The sequence below is a fragment of the Macaca fascicularis genome, chromosome 1, assembly GCF_037993035.2.
Source record: "Macaca fascicularis isolate 582-1 chromosome 1, T2T-MFA8v1.1".
Classification (NCBI taxonomy): Eukaryota; Metazoa; Chordata; class Mammalia; order Primates; family Cercopithecidae; genus Macaca; species Macaca fascicularis.
In genome coordinates, this window is record NC_088375.1 from 210,710,091 (window position 1) to 210,728,885 (window position 18,795).

The window sequence follows — 18,795 nt, forward strand, 5'->3', positions numbered from 1 at the left end:
CAATCTCATTTGAAAGTTAGTTTGGTTTCGTGGTTAAGAGCAGACTCTGTGGTCAGAGTGCCTCGGTTCTGGCTCTGACATTTACTAGTTATGTGGGCCTTATCTCTTTTGGCCCCAGCTTCTTTACAATGGAGATTAAGTGAGCTAATAGTACATGTAAAGTCCTCAGAACGGTGCATGGCACACAATAAGCACTCAATAAATTGATGCTTGCCTTGAAAACAGCTGCCTAGAAAAATCTCTTCCTTGTCTCCCCATAGCCCTTCGCATCTGCATCCACAACAGCAGGGTTCTCCTGAGCTCTTGGACTGGGGTGCTGGAGTACCTGGCTCCGCAGTGCCTCCTGCTGCCTGCCTCACTCTCCATGACAGTCAGTTCCTCTTCTGTCCACCGGGATCATTCTCACCTAAAGCAGGAAGCAGCTCCCCTGTCCCTACCTGCCATGGGGCAAGGGTGAAAGGGCTCACTGCATTTAAAAGGCAGCACAGAAGAACCTGTTAATTGCACTTTGACTCTATCCCCTATATGAAACCATAATTATACACTGTCCAGCCAGACTGGAAAGTCCTGGAAGGTACTGATGGTACCTTGGGCTTTCTACCCTAAGGCAGGCAGTAGGGACGGTAGACACAGGACAGGCCGGAGTGGCAGAGAGTGGAGATGGCAAGTTCTGGAGTCGGGCTGTCTCGGTTCAGCTCCGGGGTTTGCCACTTACTAGCTATGGCCCAATGTCTCTGGGCCTCACTTTCCTTAAAGTGGCCCTGACCATATCTCACGGTAAAAAGCTTGTGTGAGGAGTAAACAAGACAGCACACACCATGCACTTGGCACTGAAGTCAGGTACTGCCACTTACAGCAGTGGGACCTTGGGCAAATTCATCTTCATGTGCCTCAGTGTCTCCATCTATCAAAGGGGCAGTAATCCCCTCCTCACTGACTGATGGTGAACATGAGACCAACTTGGAAAAGCTTCTAGCACCAAGCAGGTACCCAGGAGCCTCTTGTGACAGTGGAGCATCCGTAGCGTTTCACACTGCTCAGCCAGCTTCTGTCAACATTTACCTCCCCCTGGTAACTAGCATGGGAAATGCGATGAAAGCCCAATGAGCTGCCGCAGCAGAAATGAACTTGGAAATGACCTCTCACTTATTCCTCTCTCACATGCCTGCATCGTTCAGCGCTTGAGCCTCAAGAGCTAGCCTCTTTTTGTCTGAGAGTTAGAAACGGCCTGGTTTGGGATGAAGGTTGTTTTTGTTTCATTTTGCTTTATAAACAGAGACACTCCCTGGTTTCTCTTCTGAAAGGCTGAGGAGGAAGCTGAGTCAGGTGGGGTGGGGTGAACGTGAAATCGCTCACCCTTCCCTTGCCGTGGGTCTGGCTTACCCAATCACTGCACACTGCCTTGTACATCAGCCATGTTCAGTGTCCCACTTTAGGCCCATTTCTCTAATGACATGAAAAACAACTGTGTTCTTTCGGAATGTGGCAGGGCATAGTGGAAAGAGCAAGGGCTTTAGGAGTCTTAGCCTGGCTTGGAATTCCAGCCCCACCACTTGGTAACTGAGCCGAAGATCGGGCAAGTCAGGAAATGGTACAGCCAGGCTGTCACCCGCCAAGTGGTGGTAGCGCCTGTGCTGTGGGATTACCGTAAGGTTCAGTGTTAATGGATGTAAATCCTGTGGAAAAGCACAATGGAATTGAAATATCTCCATGACGCCACCTTCTCTTCCCTTTCAGAATGAAATCCCAGGTCCTGGATTCTACAATGTCATTCACCAGTCACCAGTGTCCAACAGTGTCTCATTGTCCAAGAAAGGAACATGCATGTTTCCCTCGATGGTGAGAACCACTTCTCTTGACTAAAGCATTAACTGGTCAGTAATTTCCTTCATTCATTGCATAATTATATCTTGGACATCTGGTCCTTTCTCTCCAAAGGCCCATGGTTCTAATTAGGAGAGTAACTGCCTCCTCAAATTTCATGCAGGTAAATTGGACCCTGTGTCTCTAAGTAACTTTTTCCCATCTCTACCCATTGCCAGGGTGGGAAGAGAAACCAGAGGAATCTTCAGGACTTGGTCCTGCCAAACCAATTTTGTCATCAGTGAGTGGACTAAGCAAGTATTTTCCTGAGATGTTTAGGCATACCAGGAAATTGTTACTCTTACACATCTTGGTGTAATATGATTTTTACAATGCTTAATCTAATTGGTTGTCAAACTATTGAGAAATCTGATAGGACTAAAAAGAAAGCCAGCGGTGGGCCTGAAATGTACTGGCCCCACCCCATTCCTTCTCTTTGTAAGATATGGGACTTAATTTTGGTTGAGGGCTGTAGCAATCAAGCAGCTGTATGAATTGCCAATGACTCTGACCAGAGTTGGGCAAAGATAGGCTTCTTAGAAATATTTATACATTGTCAAGAAAAACAGATACAGCAAAATAGATAAATGATCAAGAAAAATAGATACAGCAAGGGGAAAGATACAAACTAGGGTAAGGCTACCTGAGGAAGAAAAGTGAAAAGTGGACAGGCATGGTGGCTCATGCCTATGATGCCAGCATTTCAGGAGGCCAATGCGGGAGCATCACTTAAGCCCAGGAGTTCAAGGCCAGTCTGGGCAACACAGTGAGTCTCCATCTCTACAAAATAATTTTAAAATTAGCCAGGAGTGATGATGTGTGCCCATAGATCCCAGCTACTCAGGAGGCTGAGGTGGGAGGATCACTTGAGCCCAGGAGGTTGAGCCTGCAGTGAACTATGATTTCACCATCACACTCCAGCCTGGATGAGAGAGGCAGACTCTATCCCCCCACCCCCTGTGCCAAAAAAAAAAAAAGTGAAAAGAAAGCAAGCCCAGACTCTAACATTAAATTAATAAACATATGCCATCTTTTTCCTTTAAAAGTTATAATAATTTCTTGCACAGATGTATTCTGATGCCTGACATTGGAATTGATTTTTTTTTAACCACACAAAGGGATCATTTAAGATACACTAAACATAGCCACGTCTTATTGGAATTCGAATTTGGCAGAGTTGGATACTCAAGGAACAGACCAGCTTTGGAGTTAACTCCCCATTACCGAAGAAGCTGAGTTTGTACATGGCCTCAGTAGGTTCACAGAACAACCATGCCTCTACTTATTTTTCTGCCACCAGCTCTGCTAGGAAAGAAATTCAAAAGAAGTGCCGTCTCATGAAGTCCTGGTGTAGAAGACAAGACTTCAGACCTGATCCTGCCTCAGCTGTGGATTCTTGACGTGACCTCAAGCACGTCACCCTTCTGTGTCCCAGTTGCCTCATGAAAGTGGAGACTCCCTGGAGGCACTGGGCAAATTAACATTGCAATGAGTGAAATACTCTTTGAAACAGCAAAGCATTATAAACATGCTGAATATTATGATTGTTACCACCTGAGTCACAAACAATACTTCCTGCAACACCTAGGTTTTCTCTCCGAGAACTTCTTTGCTAAATAATGGCACTGCCCATTCCTTCTTGGTGCCAAAAAAGAGACTGAATCAGAGGACATGATTGGTTGTCTACAAGGCTTTGCGTGCGGTAACTTTCCAAAGGAAAAGCCGGACTATCTGGAGGAGAAGGGGCCCAAGGCAAGAGCTGAGTGTTACAGAACCTAGCCACACCTTACAGGCCTTTAAAAAATTCAGAACCAAACCCCAAAGAAGGCAGACTTTTGAGCTGTTCAGGCTTCCCCCCTCCTCCCTTTCACAAATATGGGAATTTGTATTTATAGTTACGTTACACTCAAGTATAAACACTTAAGGTCCTGTAGCTGGGGATGGGTGCCTGAAGTGGTCGATGGAGATCTAGTAGGAGATCCCTGCATCTTACCTCATTCCTGTGTGAACTGGATGAGAATTTCATATCCCCCCACCCCACTGCCTCTTTCAGTAACTTTCACCTTTAGCACCTCCTCCACTTCTGGATCCCAAGACGTGAAGGGAATTAAAAGTAGCTCTCATCAGAGAAAGATCAGAATGACCAGTAGGAATGTGACTATGGGTGAGGCTGACCAAAAAACTCTGTGGGTCTATAAATTTTTGAAACTTCCTCATGACTGTTGAAACAACTACACCCAACCTTTTGAGAGACCTGTCATCTCTCTAAGTCCGAATGATATAAAGAGCTTTATTAGTATATTCCAAATCTTTGCTCCAGAATCTTCCACAGTACTGACTAGGAGCAGTGTATGAGGCAGGTGGGTGGAGAGTTTGATGGCCTGTCTGTATTTGCATGCTGGCAGGAGTGGCTCTAGAAAAGTTAGTAGGTGCTGGAGAGAAGTTCATAAATGCCGGCGTATGGCCAGATTGGAGGCCACAGGTCTGGCAAGTAAACCAAGGGGTGTGTAGTGTTGGTGAGTGAGTGTTACTGTAGCCACACTCTGAGACTAATTCTATTACAATACTTTATAAAACATTGCCTCTACTGGAACTTTTTCGGGAAGAATTTTTTTCATTTTCAAAATGTAAGTTGTAGGTGTTCTAAACCAAAAAAGAGTCTATGATTGAAAGGGCTTGCTGTTACCCCAGGGCCATACCACTCGACGTTTTCCTCTTTAGAATGGGATCTCTGATCCATGTCATGTAATGGAGGCCGACTGCTTGGGTAGGAATGCTGGTCCTCCACCTGAATTAGCTAAGGAAGTTCAGCTTCCTGATCTGTAAAAGTAGAGATAATCATAAGATCCACTGCTCAGGGTTGTCGTGAGGATTCAACACAAAAACCCACCAAAAGTATTGGTTAACTCTTGGCCAGAATGAAAAAGACAAAGCATGTTCAAGGCTGGGGTGACCTTACTTCTAGGAGCATCAGCAAATCCTTACACACTGCATGCGGCCACTTCTTATTAGAATTCGAGTTTGGCAGAGTTGGATACTCAAGGAACAGACCAGCTTTGGAGTTAACTCCCCATTACTGAAGAGGTTGAGGTCGAGCTGGGGCTTGAACCCAGGTTAGGCTCTGAACAACTTAGGCTCTGGACAAGAACACTCCCACTTCTGGTGATGCTACACCCACCCAAATGCTAGGGGTGGTCCATAAACCAGACGCTGAGGACCGTCACCACCAACCACAGAGTGAAGTAGGGGGGCCCTAATGCCTTCCTTTGGGCTCACCCATGTTCTGTGTTTGTGTAGTTATTGATTCCTATCAAGTGAGAAAATCCAGGGCAATGTTCTCCAGCTTTTGACCATTAAATAGTAGGAAATATTTTGTTTTATCAGACTCTAATATTTGCTATCTTAGGGGAAAGTGATGTTATCACTGAGTTTCTGTAACTTTTGTCCCTGTTCTTTTGACAAACATTGATTCTGTTTGTTTTTTAACTGAAGATAATTTATCGTGGCTTCCTGAAAGGAGTGGGATTGGTTGTGTTAAACAGTGAAAATACTGTAGGATTTGATGAAAACAGTAATTTGGTGGAGAGTAAGAGGCACGGAGGGACAACAAGCCCCCTGAGCTTTGTTTGAAGCAAACTCGTTGCTTAGGCAGTTCAGATCATTTAATCTTAGAAACAAGATGTGAGATTTTACTCAGAAGAAAAGCCTAGGCTGAGAAGAGCGTCTAAAGCTTCCTATCACGTAAATTACCCAACAGCTGATGAGTCAAGGGTAAGTGGCCTGGAACAGGATTGGGTGGAAATGCATTTATGGCAAAATCATTTTTGCCAAGTCCCAAACAGAAGATGAATAATTTGAGTTAGTTTACAGAAGCGAGTACAGGTCTCAACTTGTGTTTTCCAAGGGAAGATCCTTAAAGCCCGAGGTCAGTTTATCGTTGTTACCTGCCAGAGTTTTGCCTTTCATAAAATGCATTTAGACCTTGTGCTGGTCACCATCTCTTTGACATCTGTCCTTCAGAGCCAAAATATTATGTGACAATGCTGATTCCTTTTGTTGTCTCCTTACAGCGCGCCCGATTGGACACCATCATTTCTAAATACCCTGCAGCGAATGCATACACTATCCCATCGGACTTTATTTCCAAGAGAGACTTTAGTAATTCATGTTCCAGCATGTTCCAGTTGCCAAGCTTTATGAAAGTTCTCAAATTTGAAACTCCTGCACCAAACTATTACAATGTAAGAACTCTGCCTTTGCTTGCTAAATATAGATCAAATGAATGGTTTACTGAAATAAAAGAAAGAGGGGATCTTGGGGACATCATATTTTAATGCAATTGTCAAGCCAGTTAGCATTTGTTGACTACCCAATGGGTGCCTAAGGCTGTACACGTCTCTTTCAGGAAGTTTGCAGGCCCCGGAGATCAGGGTGGGCAATGTGGAGGCCAGTATAAAGTGGGGAGGCCACTGCCCTGAGAAACACATATTCTAATTACTCTCATCCTGTAACCTTTCTGGGACATAGTTTTCTCATCTGTAACAATGGGTGTATTATTTACCATTTTGTCTGCAGCCACTAGTGATTTACTTTTTAGGTTCTTCTAGGGAAAATAAACTTTCATATCAGAAAATAGGTGTTTTAACAGTTGTGCTCTGCTGTGCCAATTATGATCACTTTGTATTCACTGAGGCAGAATGGCATGGATGGTTAAGAGATGGATTCAGGAAGGTTTGGTTTAGCTCTCGTCTCTGCCACTTTCTAACTGCGTGGCCTTGGGCAAGTCCCTTAACCTTTCCAGGGCTTAGTTTATTGATCTGTAAAATGGGGATGTATGTTCACCTCATCGTGTCAATGCAAATATTAAATGAGATAATGTGTGCTGCATGCCCAGGACAGCACCAGTCACACAAGGACCACACAATACATGGAGATTGGTAGGGCTGTCTTTGTTAGTACATGAAGGGTATTTACTTACCCTTAAATATGAGGCAAGTAAGTCACAGCCCCCACAGTACAATGGAATCAATTCTACTCGCCCTACAGCGTTACCATAAGGCCACGAACATGAAAGCACTCTGAAGTGCGTAAGACATGAATTGTACTTAAGATATTAATGTTACTATGCCATTTTCCAAGCTATTTTGGTTTTATACCTTTATTATGCCATTTCCTTTTTTCCTTCATAATATTTATAATTAATAATTATCTTTCTGACTACAAAGATCCTGCCCACCTTCTATGATGGATTCAAGCAATTATAATGTGTCCCAAGTAATATAAGTGCCTGCTAGGCCAGCACTGTCCACTAGGAGTGAAATGGGAGCCACAGACATCATTAAAGATTTTCTTTCTTTTTTTTTTTTTTGAGATGGAGTCTCGCTCTGTCACCCAGGCTGGAGTGCAGTGGTGCGATCTCGGCTCATTGCAAGCTCCGCCTCCCTGCCTCATGCCATTCTCCTGCCTCAGCCTCCTGAGTAGCTGGGACTACAGGCACCCGCCACCACACTTGGCTAATTTTTTGTATTTTTAGCAGAGACAGGGTTTCACCATGTTAACCAAGATGGTCTCGATCTCCTGACCTCGTGATCCGCCCGACTCGGCCTCCCAAAGTGCTGGGATTACAGGCATGACCCACTGTGCCCGGCCTCATTTAAGATTTTCTAGTAGCCACATCTAAAAAGAAAAAGGGACAGATAAAGTTAATTTGAGTAATATAGTTTACCCAACAGATCTAAAATATTATCATTTCAACACTAATCAATATAAAAGTTATGAATTTTATATTTGAGGAAGATTATTTTCCTTGTACTGAGTCTTTAAAATCCAGTATGTGTTTTATTCTTCCAACACATCTTAATTTGGGCCAGCCACATTTCCAGGGCCAATAGCCACATGCAACCTGTGGCTACTATACTGGGCAGTACAACTCCAGGCAGTCTTCCCTCGGCATAATCAGAGCCTGAAAATAATGATGATGATGAGGAGGAGAAGGATGAAGCCCTTCTCATGTACTAAGTGCTGGTCTAAGAGTTATATATTAATCATATTTAATACTCACAAGTGAATCCATAACGTGGATTATCTTGTTCCCAGTATAAAGAAGTGAAAGCTGAGGCTCAGAGAGGTGAAGGGACTTGGCCAAAATTCCCCAGCTTGAAGGCATCATTTGCACATCAGTGGGCACTGGTGGATGACTGGGGTGGAAAGCTGGGGAAAGGTCAGAGTCACCTCATTCCAGCCCTGACAGGCTTCCCTCCGTGGATCCTATTGCTCCTCCGTGCCAGGCTGGTGATACAGCTTAGATTCCAGTGGGAAATTCAGAAAAGAACAGGTAAACAAACAAAATAATTACAAACTGTGATCAATTTGAGGGTCAGCTGGAGCCTGAGGGAGAATATGTGGGAGATATGGAGGTTGGCAGTACCACATACTTTAGACTTGGTGGTCAGAGAAGGTGCCGAGGCTGAGACCCAAGGATTGAGGAAGAGCCAGGGTTGGAGAAAGAGCATGTGCCAAGGTCCTGGGACAGCAAGGAGCTCAGCCCACGAGGACCTACAGGAAGGTCGAGTGGCTAGTGTAGCATGAGCAAGAGGAGGGGGAGAAGGGGGCACCAGACAGGCAGTGGCCAGTTCACGCAGGGCCCTGAAGATCCCAGGAGGAAGTTTACATTTTGTTCTCTGGGTCCTAGGAAGCCCATGAGGGGGTTGGAGGTATGGGGTGGCGTGATCTGATTTATTTTTTTTTAGACAGGGTCTTGCTATGTTGCCCAGGCTGGAGTGCAGTGGCACAATCTTAGCTCACTGCAACCTCCGCCTCCCCAGTTCAAGTAATTCTCCTGCCTTAGCCTCCCAAGTAGCTGGGATTACAGGCGCATGCCACCATGCCCGACTAATTTTGGTATTTTTTTTTTTTTTTTTTTTAGTAGAGATGGGGTTTCACCATGTTGGCCGGACTGGTCTCGAACTCCTGACCTCGTAATCCACCCACCTCGGCCTCCCAAAGTGCTGGGATTACAGGCATGAGCCACCGCATCCAGCCATTCTGATGTGTTTTTTTAAAAGTTCCTTCCGGCTGCTGTGTGGTGAATGGACTGCAGTGTGGGTTGGGGGTTCTGAAAAACCAGTGAGGAGACTATTATGCTGACAGGAGAGATGGCAAGGTGTGGTCCAAGAAACTGATCAGAAAGGGGCTTAACCATTGCCCCTTTGCCAATCCCAAGTGGCAACCAGGCTACTAGGGAGACAGATACAGGAATGGACTGTTTGTGCGGATGCCCCTCTCTGCAGCCTCCCAGTTGTAGCTGAGGGACGCCACCGTCAGTGTTTCATGCGCCATTCTCCCCAAATCGCTGTCTATTCCTTCACCTGGCTTCCTGTCTCCAATGCCCAGCACAGGTCCTGGGATGCAGTAAGCATCCATCAGTGTTTATGATATCAAAGGAATAACTTTCCAGTAATATACAGTTGTTAATCTAGAAAGGACCACTTCCCAAGTCAGAATTGTGTCCTTCTGCCAACAGATACATTTAGGTGCATATTTTTTGTTCATTATTGTCTTAATATGACCCTGAAAATAATACACGCTCATCAAAAAATATATTCAAGCCCTGTAGAAACCCATGAATTAGAAAGTGGAAGTCCCTTATAATTCTATTTCCCAAAGCAAACCACTGCGGTAGAAACCAGGTGCAGACTGGGCACAGTGACTCATGCCTGTAATCCCAGCACTTTGGGAGGCCAAGGCAGACAGATCACCTGAGGTCAGGAGTTTGAGACCAGCCTGGCCAATATGGGGAAACCCTGCCTCTACTAAAAATACGAAAATTAGCCAGGCATGGTGGCACACACCTGTAACCCCAGCTACTCGGGAGGCTGAGGCAGGAGAATTGCTTGAACCCGAGAAGCGGAGGTTGCAGTGAGCCAGCATCGCACCATTGCACTCCAGCCTGGGCAGCAGGGTGAGACTCCATCTCAAAACAAAACAACAAAACAAAACAAAGAACTAACCAGGTGCAGTTTCTTTCATATTCTCTCCTACCTCTGTCCCTCCACCAGTGTTAGCATTATGCTGTACACAGCACACATGCATTTTCTTCTTAGATTTCTTTCCATGGCAATACAATAAATCTGCTTCAGTCTTTTTTAACCTGCTGAATATTTTCCTGGCCCCATGGAGAAATCTTCCAGTGACGCACACTCAGCGTATACAAAAATGTTCCCTTTTTCAGTTGCTTTTCTGTCTGGGTGAAAAATAAAGCCGACATGCTGTTTTGTCTACAGGTGGCTTTTTTTCAGGCCAGGAGAACAATGGTTGAGTCAACTGGTGAGGAGTAGAAATGCAGTAATCCTGTTAGCCACACTGTGCTTTGAGGTCTGTCAAAGCCTTTCTCTGCCTTTGCTGCCACCATCCCTCATTTGTATATTCGAGTCCTCTTCCTTGGTACTGTGTTATTACCTTCTCTCCGGCAACCTGGCTCCTCTCCCCACTCCCCACGTCCAGTAATTAACCTGTCCCATCTGGTCTCTTTGTTTGCCCTCTCTGCATGCCGTCTAGCCATTAGGGCCCTGGGAAAAGCTAAATTCCTCCACCTTTGTAAACACAAAATCAAAATGCCATCTGCATTTCTCAAGAAACATTTTTTTTGACAAAGGAGTATCACAGCAAATCAAACCATCCTGGCCCCAGCAAATAGTTTCACTCATTCAGCAAATATCCCCAGCAATCACAGGTTTAATTTGTATTGCCTCTGTTCTCCAATGAATACAGGAGACTGCAAATTGGCATTTAAAATATTTATGATTCATGTGTAACAGAAGAATGATCTCAGGGTTTTTTCCTATTATTTTTAGAGTTCTGAACACATCGCACACTCTCAAATGTATTTCATGAGTCGGCCAGAATGCTTAATTTCTGATCAGTTCAGGAAAGTCGAGACAAGGGAGTGCTTGCAAATGTGATCACAATGTTAAATGATACGACTTTCTTGTGTGCCCCAAATGCTGCATTTATAGAAGGGCTATTTGAACAGTGAGCAGTGCACCTAGGAATGAGGATGGGGATGGGTAGGACTGTGTGTCCTGAAAACAGTAAAAATAGTAGAAAACCAAGTGCAGTGGCTCATGCCTGTAATCCCAACACTTTGGGAGGCCGAGGTAGGCAGATCATTTGAGTGTAGGAGTTCAAGACCAGCCTGGGCAACATGGTGAAATCCCGTCTCTACAAAAAAATACAAAAAAATTAGCCAGGTGTGGTGGCGTGTGCCTGTAGTCCCTGCTACTCTGGAGGCTGATGTGGGACGATTGCTTGAGCCCGGGAGGCAGAGGTTGCAGTGAGCTGAGATGGCACCACTGCCCTCCAGCTTGGGCAACACAGTGAGACTCTGTCTCCAAAAAAAAAAAAAAAAAAAGTAGCAACAAAATGAAGATAATTTTCAGGTGTAGCATTACACACTTCAAAAAAAAAACCACTTTCCTAGAGGTGATCTCTGTTGGCCCACCCCTACTCCCTGATGGAACTCCACAGCAAGTGGAGCCGACTGTCCAATCCGTTTTACAGATGACGAAACTTGGTTTCAGAGAGGTTACAGATGCAGGACCACACAGCCTGTCCTAACAGAAGTGAGCCTGGAAGCCGGCCTGCAGCTAGCTGTGTGCTCTGTTCCTTCTTGAGTGACCAGCATTTTCTGGGGATCACAGACTCATAGACCACTTGAGCTGGGATGACGGGGAAGCCACAGCCAGTGTGACCTTTACAGCTCACATCTTTACGTTTGCTAAGAAGGACAGGTTTCAGTTTGATTTTTTTTTTACGTACATTTGCCACTTGTCCAGGCATGATGACAAAGACAAAGAGAGGAAAGGCACTGAGTACATTGGGTGTATTTTCTCCCCCCAGGCCTCTGTCTCTTGCTGCAAGCAGAGAAACAACGTCTGTGCCCGAGCCGGGTTTATGTCAAAAACCCAAAGAGGATCTTTCATTTTTGCTGAAAAAGGACCTCCCCCAGGTAAGCAGCTGCTTTGCCCTGGCCTTGACCTAAGGGTTGAGTGTACCAGATTTGATTTGCAGGGCACCTACTTCTCCATAGGGAGTCTTTGGAAGGATTTAGTCTTTGGGTGGGGAGGAGTAGCAGGCAGGTACTGAACAAAGAGGAGAGGGGAGAAGACAGCCAGCTCTCCCCACCAGGAGGACAGGCTGGCTCTGGAAATGGGCCTCCAAAGCAGCCTCCGGGCCTCCCCTTTTATGACCTGGCATACCTGCTCTGGGCAGCCAAGTGGAGAAGTGACTTCTCACCTCAGAAGTGCGCACATTTGTATACCCCAGGTGCCATCAGAGGCCACTGGGGAGGGGTGGGAGATACAGGGCATGACCATACACCCTGTTCCTTCTACACTCAGCTGCCATGTTCCTTTTCTCCTGTGCCAGAGGTGACTTCATCATTAGTCGTGAAACGGAGGAGGCAGCTCTGTTTCCGGGGCACCCACTCAATGGTTTCCATGCAGTCTTGCAGGTCTGCCCTCGTAGGTTCGTCCACTTAGCCCTGCTTTTCAGATGCGGAAATGGAGGCTCAGAGAGTTGAAATGACTTGCCCAGTGTCACACAGCCGGTAAATGGCAGACACAAGCCCAGAGAGATCTCACTAAGGAGCCCACGTCCTCCATCATTCCATTGTCCCTTCTGGAACCTCCAAGATGCAGGAATAACAAGAGCTTTCCTCCAAGTGTTTCCCCTGCTGGCCTTGGGGCAAGGTGTTGCACCTCTCCTGTGCTCTCTGACCGCCAGTCCTGGAGCACTCATTATGTTAGATTATCCCAAATAGGTCCCACAGGCCACGCCCCACCCCCAGGATCCTTGGGCACCAGAGCTACCCCAGGAGCCTTGGGCCCAAACCAGGAGGAGCAGGGAAGGTTTGCTTCTGCAATCACGCCTCTTGCAGAGGGGTGTGGATAAAATTGTAGTGCATGTCAGATTTCAGCAAATCCAGATTAAAGTTGAAAAGATCAATCTGAAGCTGAATAACAAAACCAGCGCTAATTAGGAAGCTCAGCCCCAGTTCATGCTCCCCTGCCTTGCATCATCCATGGGCAAAACCCCACCTTGTCTGTTTATACAGAAGAACAAAGCCCATCCCTGGGGTTGGCCAGAGTCCCTGCCAGTGAGCCTTGGGATGCGGGCACCTCCACAGTCCACCACCTGCTCCTGCTCCCTCCTGGGGGGGGGGGATCCTGAGAAGCCCCCAGCCCCTTATAACACAGAACAGGAGGGGAAGGGCGGGTACTAGCATCTGTTAAGCTCCCCGTGGGTGCCGGGGCCTTACATTCATTATCTCATTGAATGCTCCAAAGCCCCATGGAGCAGGCACTCACCACGTAATCATGTGCTCAGAAAGTGTGAGCTGTTCTTACTTTATCCCCACTTCACCGACAGAGGTGATAGAAAAGCAGATGATGGGCCCAGTGTCCCACAGCTGGATTTCTTTTAGTTTTTGTTTTTGTTTTTTGGAGATGGAGTCTTCTCTGTCACCCAGGCCGGAGTACAGTGGCACGATCTCGGCTCACTGCAACTCCGCCCTCTGGGTTCAAGTGATTCTCCTGCCTCAGCCTCCCGAGTAGCTGGGATTACAGGCATGCGCCACCACGCCCAGCTAATTTTTGTATTTTTAGTAAAAACGGGATTTCACCACGTTGGCCAGGCTGGTCTCAAACTCCTGACCTCAAGTGATCTATCTGCCTTGGCCTCCCAAAGTGCTGGGATTACAGGTGTGAGCCACCACACCCAGCCCCACGGCTGGATTTCAATCCAGGCTCATCTAGTTCAATACCTGGTACCTTCTCACCCCCACCCCAGCTTCCTGGCGGCTGGCTCTCTCTGGTAGTGGCAGCATAAATGCCTTCTATTCCTTGCTTTTGCTTTTCATTGTTTTCCGTATTTTGTAATTCAAGTGTTGCTATAACCTTTTTAGTAGAAATATATATATGAAACAAAGAATATGAGAGTTATCCAATATTGTAAATGCTGCTGACATCTGCTTTTTTAAAAATTTAAGTATATACTGGGAACTTCTTTTTTTTTTTTTTTTTTTTTTTTTTGAGAAGGAGTCCTGCTCGTGATCACCTAGGCTGGAGTGCAGTGGTGCATCTCAGCTCACTGCAGCCTTCGCCTCCTGGGTTCAAGTGATTTTCCTGCCTCAGCCTCCAGAGTAGCTGAGACTACAGGTGTGCGCCACCACACCTGGCTAATTTTTTTTTTGTATTTTTAGTAGAGATGGGGTTTCACCATATTGGTCAGACTGGTCTCAAACTCCTGACCTCAAGTAATCCGCCCACCTTGCCCTCCCAAAGTGCTGGGATTATAGGTGTGAGCCACTGTGCCCAGCTGATACTGGGAACCTGTTTTCATGTTAGTAAAAATCCTTTTGGAACATCATTTTAAATAAATATATAGTATATTATTATATGATGGTACCATACATTAAGGAAGCAGTATTGTCTTATTGGAAATTGTGATTGTTCTGAATTGATTGCTAATATGAATAGAGTAGTGGAGAACATCCATGCACAGCGCTACTGACAACTTAGGGGTGAGATGGCTTCCTCTTCACCCCAGTTTTGGTCATTCTCTTCTTCCTTAAAGCTTTGTACACAAATTCATTTTATTCTGTCACAGTTTCTCAAGACAGGGCATTGTGGCACGGTGAGGAAGTGTGGGCTCTGGAGACAAGCAGACCAGTCTCTACATAGTGGTGCTCCATACATACATGTTAGCTGGGCATAATGGCTCACACCTGTAGTCCTAGCACTTTGGGAGGCTGAGGTGGGAGGATTGCTTGACCTAACGAGTTCAAGACCAGCCTGGGTAAAATAATGAGACCTCGTTTCTACCAAAAAAGAAATTTTTTTTTTTTAATTTTCAGGACGTGGTGGTACATACCTGTAGTCTCAGCTACTCGGGAGGCTGAGATGGGAGGATCACTGAGCCCAGCAGGTTGAGGCTGCAGTGAGCTGTGATCATGTCACTGCATTCCAGCCTGGGCAACAGAGCAAGACTCTATCTCAAAACAAACAAAAAAGATAGTTGTTGATTGCATGATATTTACAAAGCAACCACTATATGCTAGGAACTTAAAATATTATTCAACTATCATAACAACTCTGTTGTCAGAAGAATTATTATTCTTACTTTGTAGAGAAGGAAAACTGGGCTTCAGCAAGGTGGAGAGATTTATCTAAGTCCCTGGTTAGATGAATGTCCTTTGGCAAATTATTTAATATCTCTGAGTCTCGGTTTCCTCACATTTAGAATGAAAGCAGTAATACTCATCTTGCCAGGCTAGTGCGAGAACTAAATCAGCTAAGTGTGTGCTTCCCCTGCCATCTGTTCTCTGCTTGGTGAGGACTGTTTTTGTTTATCTCGGGCAGCCCTTCCACTTGACCATCCTAGAGTGATGTTGCCTTACAGCCATCAAGTGTGTTCTTAGGGGTAAGATACTACTTTTTATTTACTTGAGAAGAGTTCCTTATTCTGTCATAAAATTTCTTTCTCCGTAGGGCATTATGATATCAACGAATCCCTTGTGAAGCAGTCGCCAAACACATTAATGTCTTGTTTTAAATCAAAAACCAACCGTGGATTAAAACTGACGTCAACAGGCCCGGGACCCGGTTATTACAACCCTGGCGATTGCACAAAAGTTCCAAAAAAGACTCTTTTCCCGTGAGTCCCGATCATTCTGATCTTTCTTTTGAAAGGTGGTTGTGGGGAAGGAGCCCAACATAGAGAAAAGGCAGGGGTGTCACTGCTTGGCAGAACACAGTGCCAGGCCACTCTTCAGGGGCCCTTAGTCACACATAATGGTGCTCAATAAATGCCTGTTGAATGCCTGATATTTATTGAGCAACTACTGTGTGCCAGGAACTTAAAATTGTATTCAATTATTACTATAATCCTGTTGAAAGAATTGTTATTCTTACCCCATAGAGGAGGAAGCAAGGCTTCGGATTTGGCGGGAGATTTGCCTAAGTCCACACAGCTAAAGTGAGGAGCCACAGGGAGTTGGCTCAGGACGATGTCTGTCCTCATTCCCTGTGATGCTGGATTCCCCTGGTGCTGACATCGTTGTATTTTTGTAACATAAAATCCTCGCTGGAGTGGCAGGACATTCAGAAGCAGTCCGGCTCTCGCAGCTTTATACTGATGGAAGTTTGAGCCCCGACTTTGGAGTTGGTGATACCTGCTGGATTTGTACTTCAGCTCTGCTGTTTTTATGCTCTGTGACCTTGGGCAGAGTTCTAACCTCTCTGAGCCTCCATGCCCTCATCTGTAAAGTGGGAATAATTCCTGCCTCATAGGATTGCTTTCAGAATTAAAAATATATGTTTGGCTGGGCGCAGTGGCTTGCGCCTGTAATCCCAGCACTTTGGGAGGCCGAGGTGGGTGAATCACTTGAGATCAGGTGTTCGAGACCAGCCTGGCCAACATGGTGAAACCCTGTCTCTACTAAAAATACAAAAATTAGCCAGGCATGATGGTGCATGCCTATAATCCCAGCTACTCAAGAGGCTGAGGCAGGAGAATCACTTGGACCTGTGAGGCTGAGGTTGTGGTGAGCCGAGATTGTGCCACTGCACTCTAGCCTTGGTGACCGAATGAGACCCTGTCTCAAAAAAAAAAGGTAAATAAAATATATGTTTGGCATTGGCATTGCAGCTGGTGACTCAATATTAACACAGATTTTTAAAAATAAACACAGGGATTTGTGTTACCCTGTTTAATATCCTGCACATTTTATATTACTCTCACCTAAGAGTCTCAAACACTCACAGGGCTTATTTATTTCTTGAATGGTTCTAGAACTTCTGGAACTAACAGCAGTTAGGGTTAGTCCTCCTGTTACCATCTCAGCTCTCACCCTGGTGCAGCCCCTCCAGACACAGCTGGCCAATGGGAGGGCTGGCCAGGTGGGACCAACCATATATCCACCTGGGCCCCTCCGGAGAGATCAGGCAGGTGGTGGGAGCCATAGCCACAGTGGGTCAGAAGTCCAGGCAACCCAGGGAGGCTGACAACATTGGGCATAGTCTGATCATCAGCCTAGGGCAAGGGGACCACTGTTAGAGAGAGGTGAGAGTTGTGAATCTGCCAAGTTGAACTTAGAATCTGGAGAGGGGATTGAGACCTCCGCTGGAATCCACCAGAGGAGTCCCTTCTGCCCTCCAGGGCTAGGGCTCTGCAGGCTGGCCTTGTACAGGCTGTAGGGCCAGGGGCTGGGGCAGGCCAGTCTCCAGGAACAGCTCTCTCTCTGGAAAGCCTCTCTCCAGAGACCTCCTGCCTCCAGGTTGGCATGCGGCGTCTCTACAAGCAACTGTTCCTTTACTCTGCCAGAGGAAGGTGGTCAAGAGGACAGGTATTGGGGTTGGCCGACCAGAGTATGAATCCCAGCTCTGTACCTTCCAGAGACTTCTCTCTGAGCCTGAGTTTCATGTTATTAAGTAGAGATAAGAATCTTGTAGGGATTCCGTGAAGATTCGATGAGAAGATGTTGGAAAATAGCTATTACCGGCTGGGCGTGGTGACTCACGCCTATAATCCCAGCACTTTGGGAGCCCAAGGCAGATGGATCACTTGAGGCTAGGAGTTCAAGACCAGCCTGGCCAACATAGCAAAACCCCATCTCTACTAAAAATACAAAGCTGGGTGTGGTGGCGGGCGCCTGTAATCCCAGCTACTCAGGAGGCTGAGGCAGGAGAATTGCTTGAACCCAGGAGGTGGAGGTTGCAGTGAGCCAAGATCACACCACTGCACTCTAGCCTGGGTGACAGAGCAAGACTTGGTCTCAAAAAGAAAGAAAATAGCTATTACCCTTATAATGATAGCTGTGGTTATTGTATATCCTATAGACATATTAGGCTATATTATACAATATGGCTGTTATTTGGCATGGCAGCTCAAGCCCCCAGCCCAAATTTGGAAGCTTCTTCAAGGAAAATGGTGAAATAACATAAGAGTGGAGGACACTTGGTTTTTAACTGTTTTATCTGGAGAAGTATCTTCTGGCTTTTGCTCAAGTTTGAGCAGGTGGTTTGAGATCATTCTTATTTTATGGTGGTTGCATTTGTCAGTCATCAGGCTCTATAGATTTCTAGTTCTGTACTGGAGGCTCAGGTGAACAGGACACCACGCCTCCAGCCAGCCTCATCTGGGAACAGCCTCGAAGCCAAGTGGGGGAGCCTGCAGCAAAATGCTGGGTTAGGTGGCCTCAGGGGTGTGTGGCCATGCACATCCCGTGGGGCCGTCTTCCCACTGGGCAGTGCAGCGGGGCTGCGTGTCTGGGGCTTCTAGGGATCGCTGGCTGTCTGTCAATGCTTCATAAATAAAAGGTCTTTGGTTAATAAGTCTGAGAAGCACTGCATGGTAACCCTCTGCCCCTGAGAACATCGCAGTCTGCACAGGCATCTTAAAGGCTCTGAGAAGGGCAGGGAACAGCTGATCCCTCCTGGGGAGGCCATGGAGGCGGCGTGGGCAGTGGATTGATTAGTGCAGACTCCAAAGTCAGTACCGTGGAACCTCCACTTTCCCCTCTCACCAGCCAGGTGGGCCTGGGGGAAGGGAGGTCACTTAAATCCCAGTGAATTCAAAGTCGTCTTTGGTGAACGGGGATAAGAGTACCTCATAATGTGGTTGCAAGGATAAAAGGAGATAACCCACAAAACTCACATGGTAACTTGTATTTTTATCAAAGCAGGTGAGCAGGTCTTCCGAGTCTTCCTAGGGTTTCTAGTGTGGCCCCTTAGGGCAGATGCTGTGCTGGGGGCTGGCTGTTTGTTAGCACTGGCATTTCTGAGCTCCTTAGCTAAAGGTCACACCATCGGGTGTTCCTTGGCCATGGCCACCTTGCTGAATCAAAAGCTAAGAGGATTTCTCAGCTACCAGGGT

General features: G+C 46.3%; 1 protein-coding gene across 5 annotated transcripts in view; it reads left to right on the top strand.

The window, feature by feature from the left end:
- STPG1 (sperm tail PG-rich repeat containing 1) overlaps positions 1–18,795 on the top strand; it is a 59,143-nt gene that overhangs the window by 31,532 nt on the left and 8,816 nt on the right. For 2 of the 5 annotated variants that reach the window (XM_074016818.1, XM_074016819.1), the window contains 4 exons: positions 1,738–1,874; positions 5,934–6,104; positions 11,761–11,869; positions 15,411–15,576. In XM_074016818.1, the coding sequence (XP_073872919.1) occupies positions 6,039–6,104; positions 11,761–11,869; positions 15,411–15,576 (341 nt within the window). In that variant the 5' untranslated portion in view covers positions 1,738–1,874; positions 5,934–6,038. Of the gene's footprint in view, positions 1–1,737; positions 1,875–5,933; positions 6,105–11,760; positions 11,870–15,410; positions 15,577–15,840; positions 16,564–18,795 lie in introns of those variants that run through there. The other 3 variants (XM_015440783.4, XM_005544435.4, XM_074016815.1) reach the window with 2 other exon arrangements.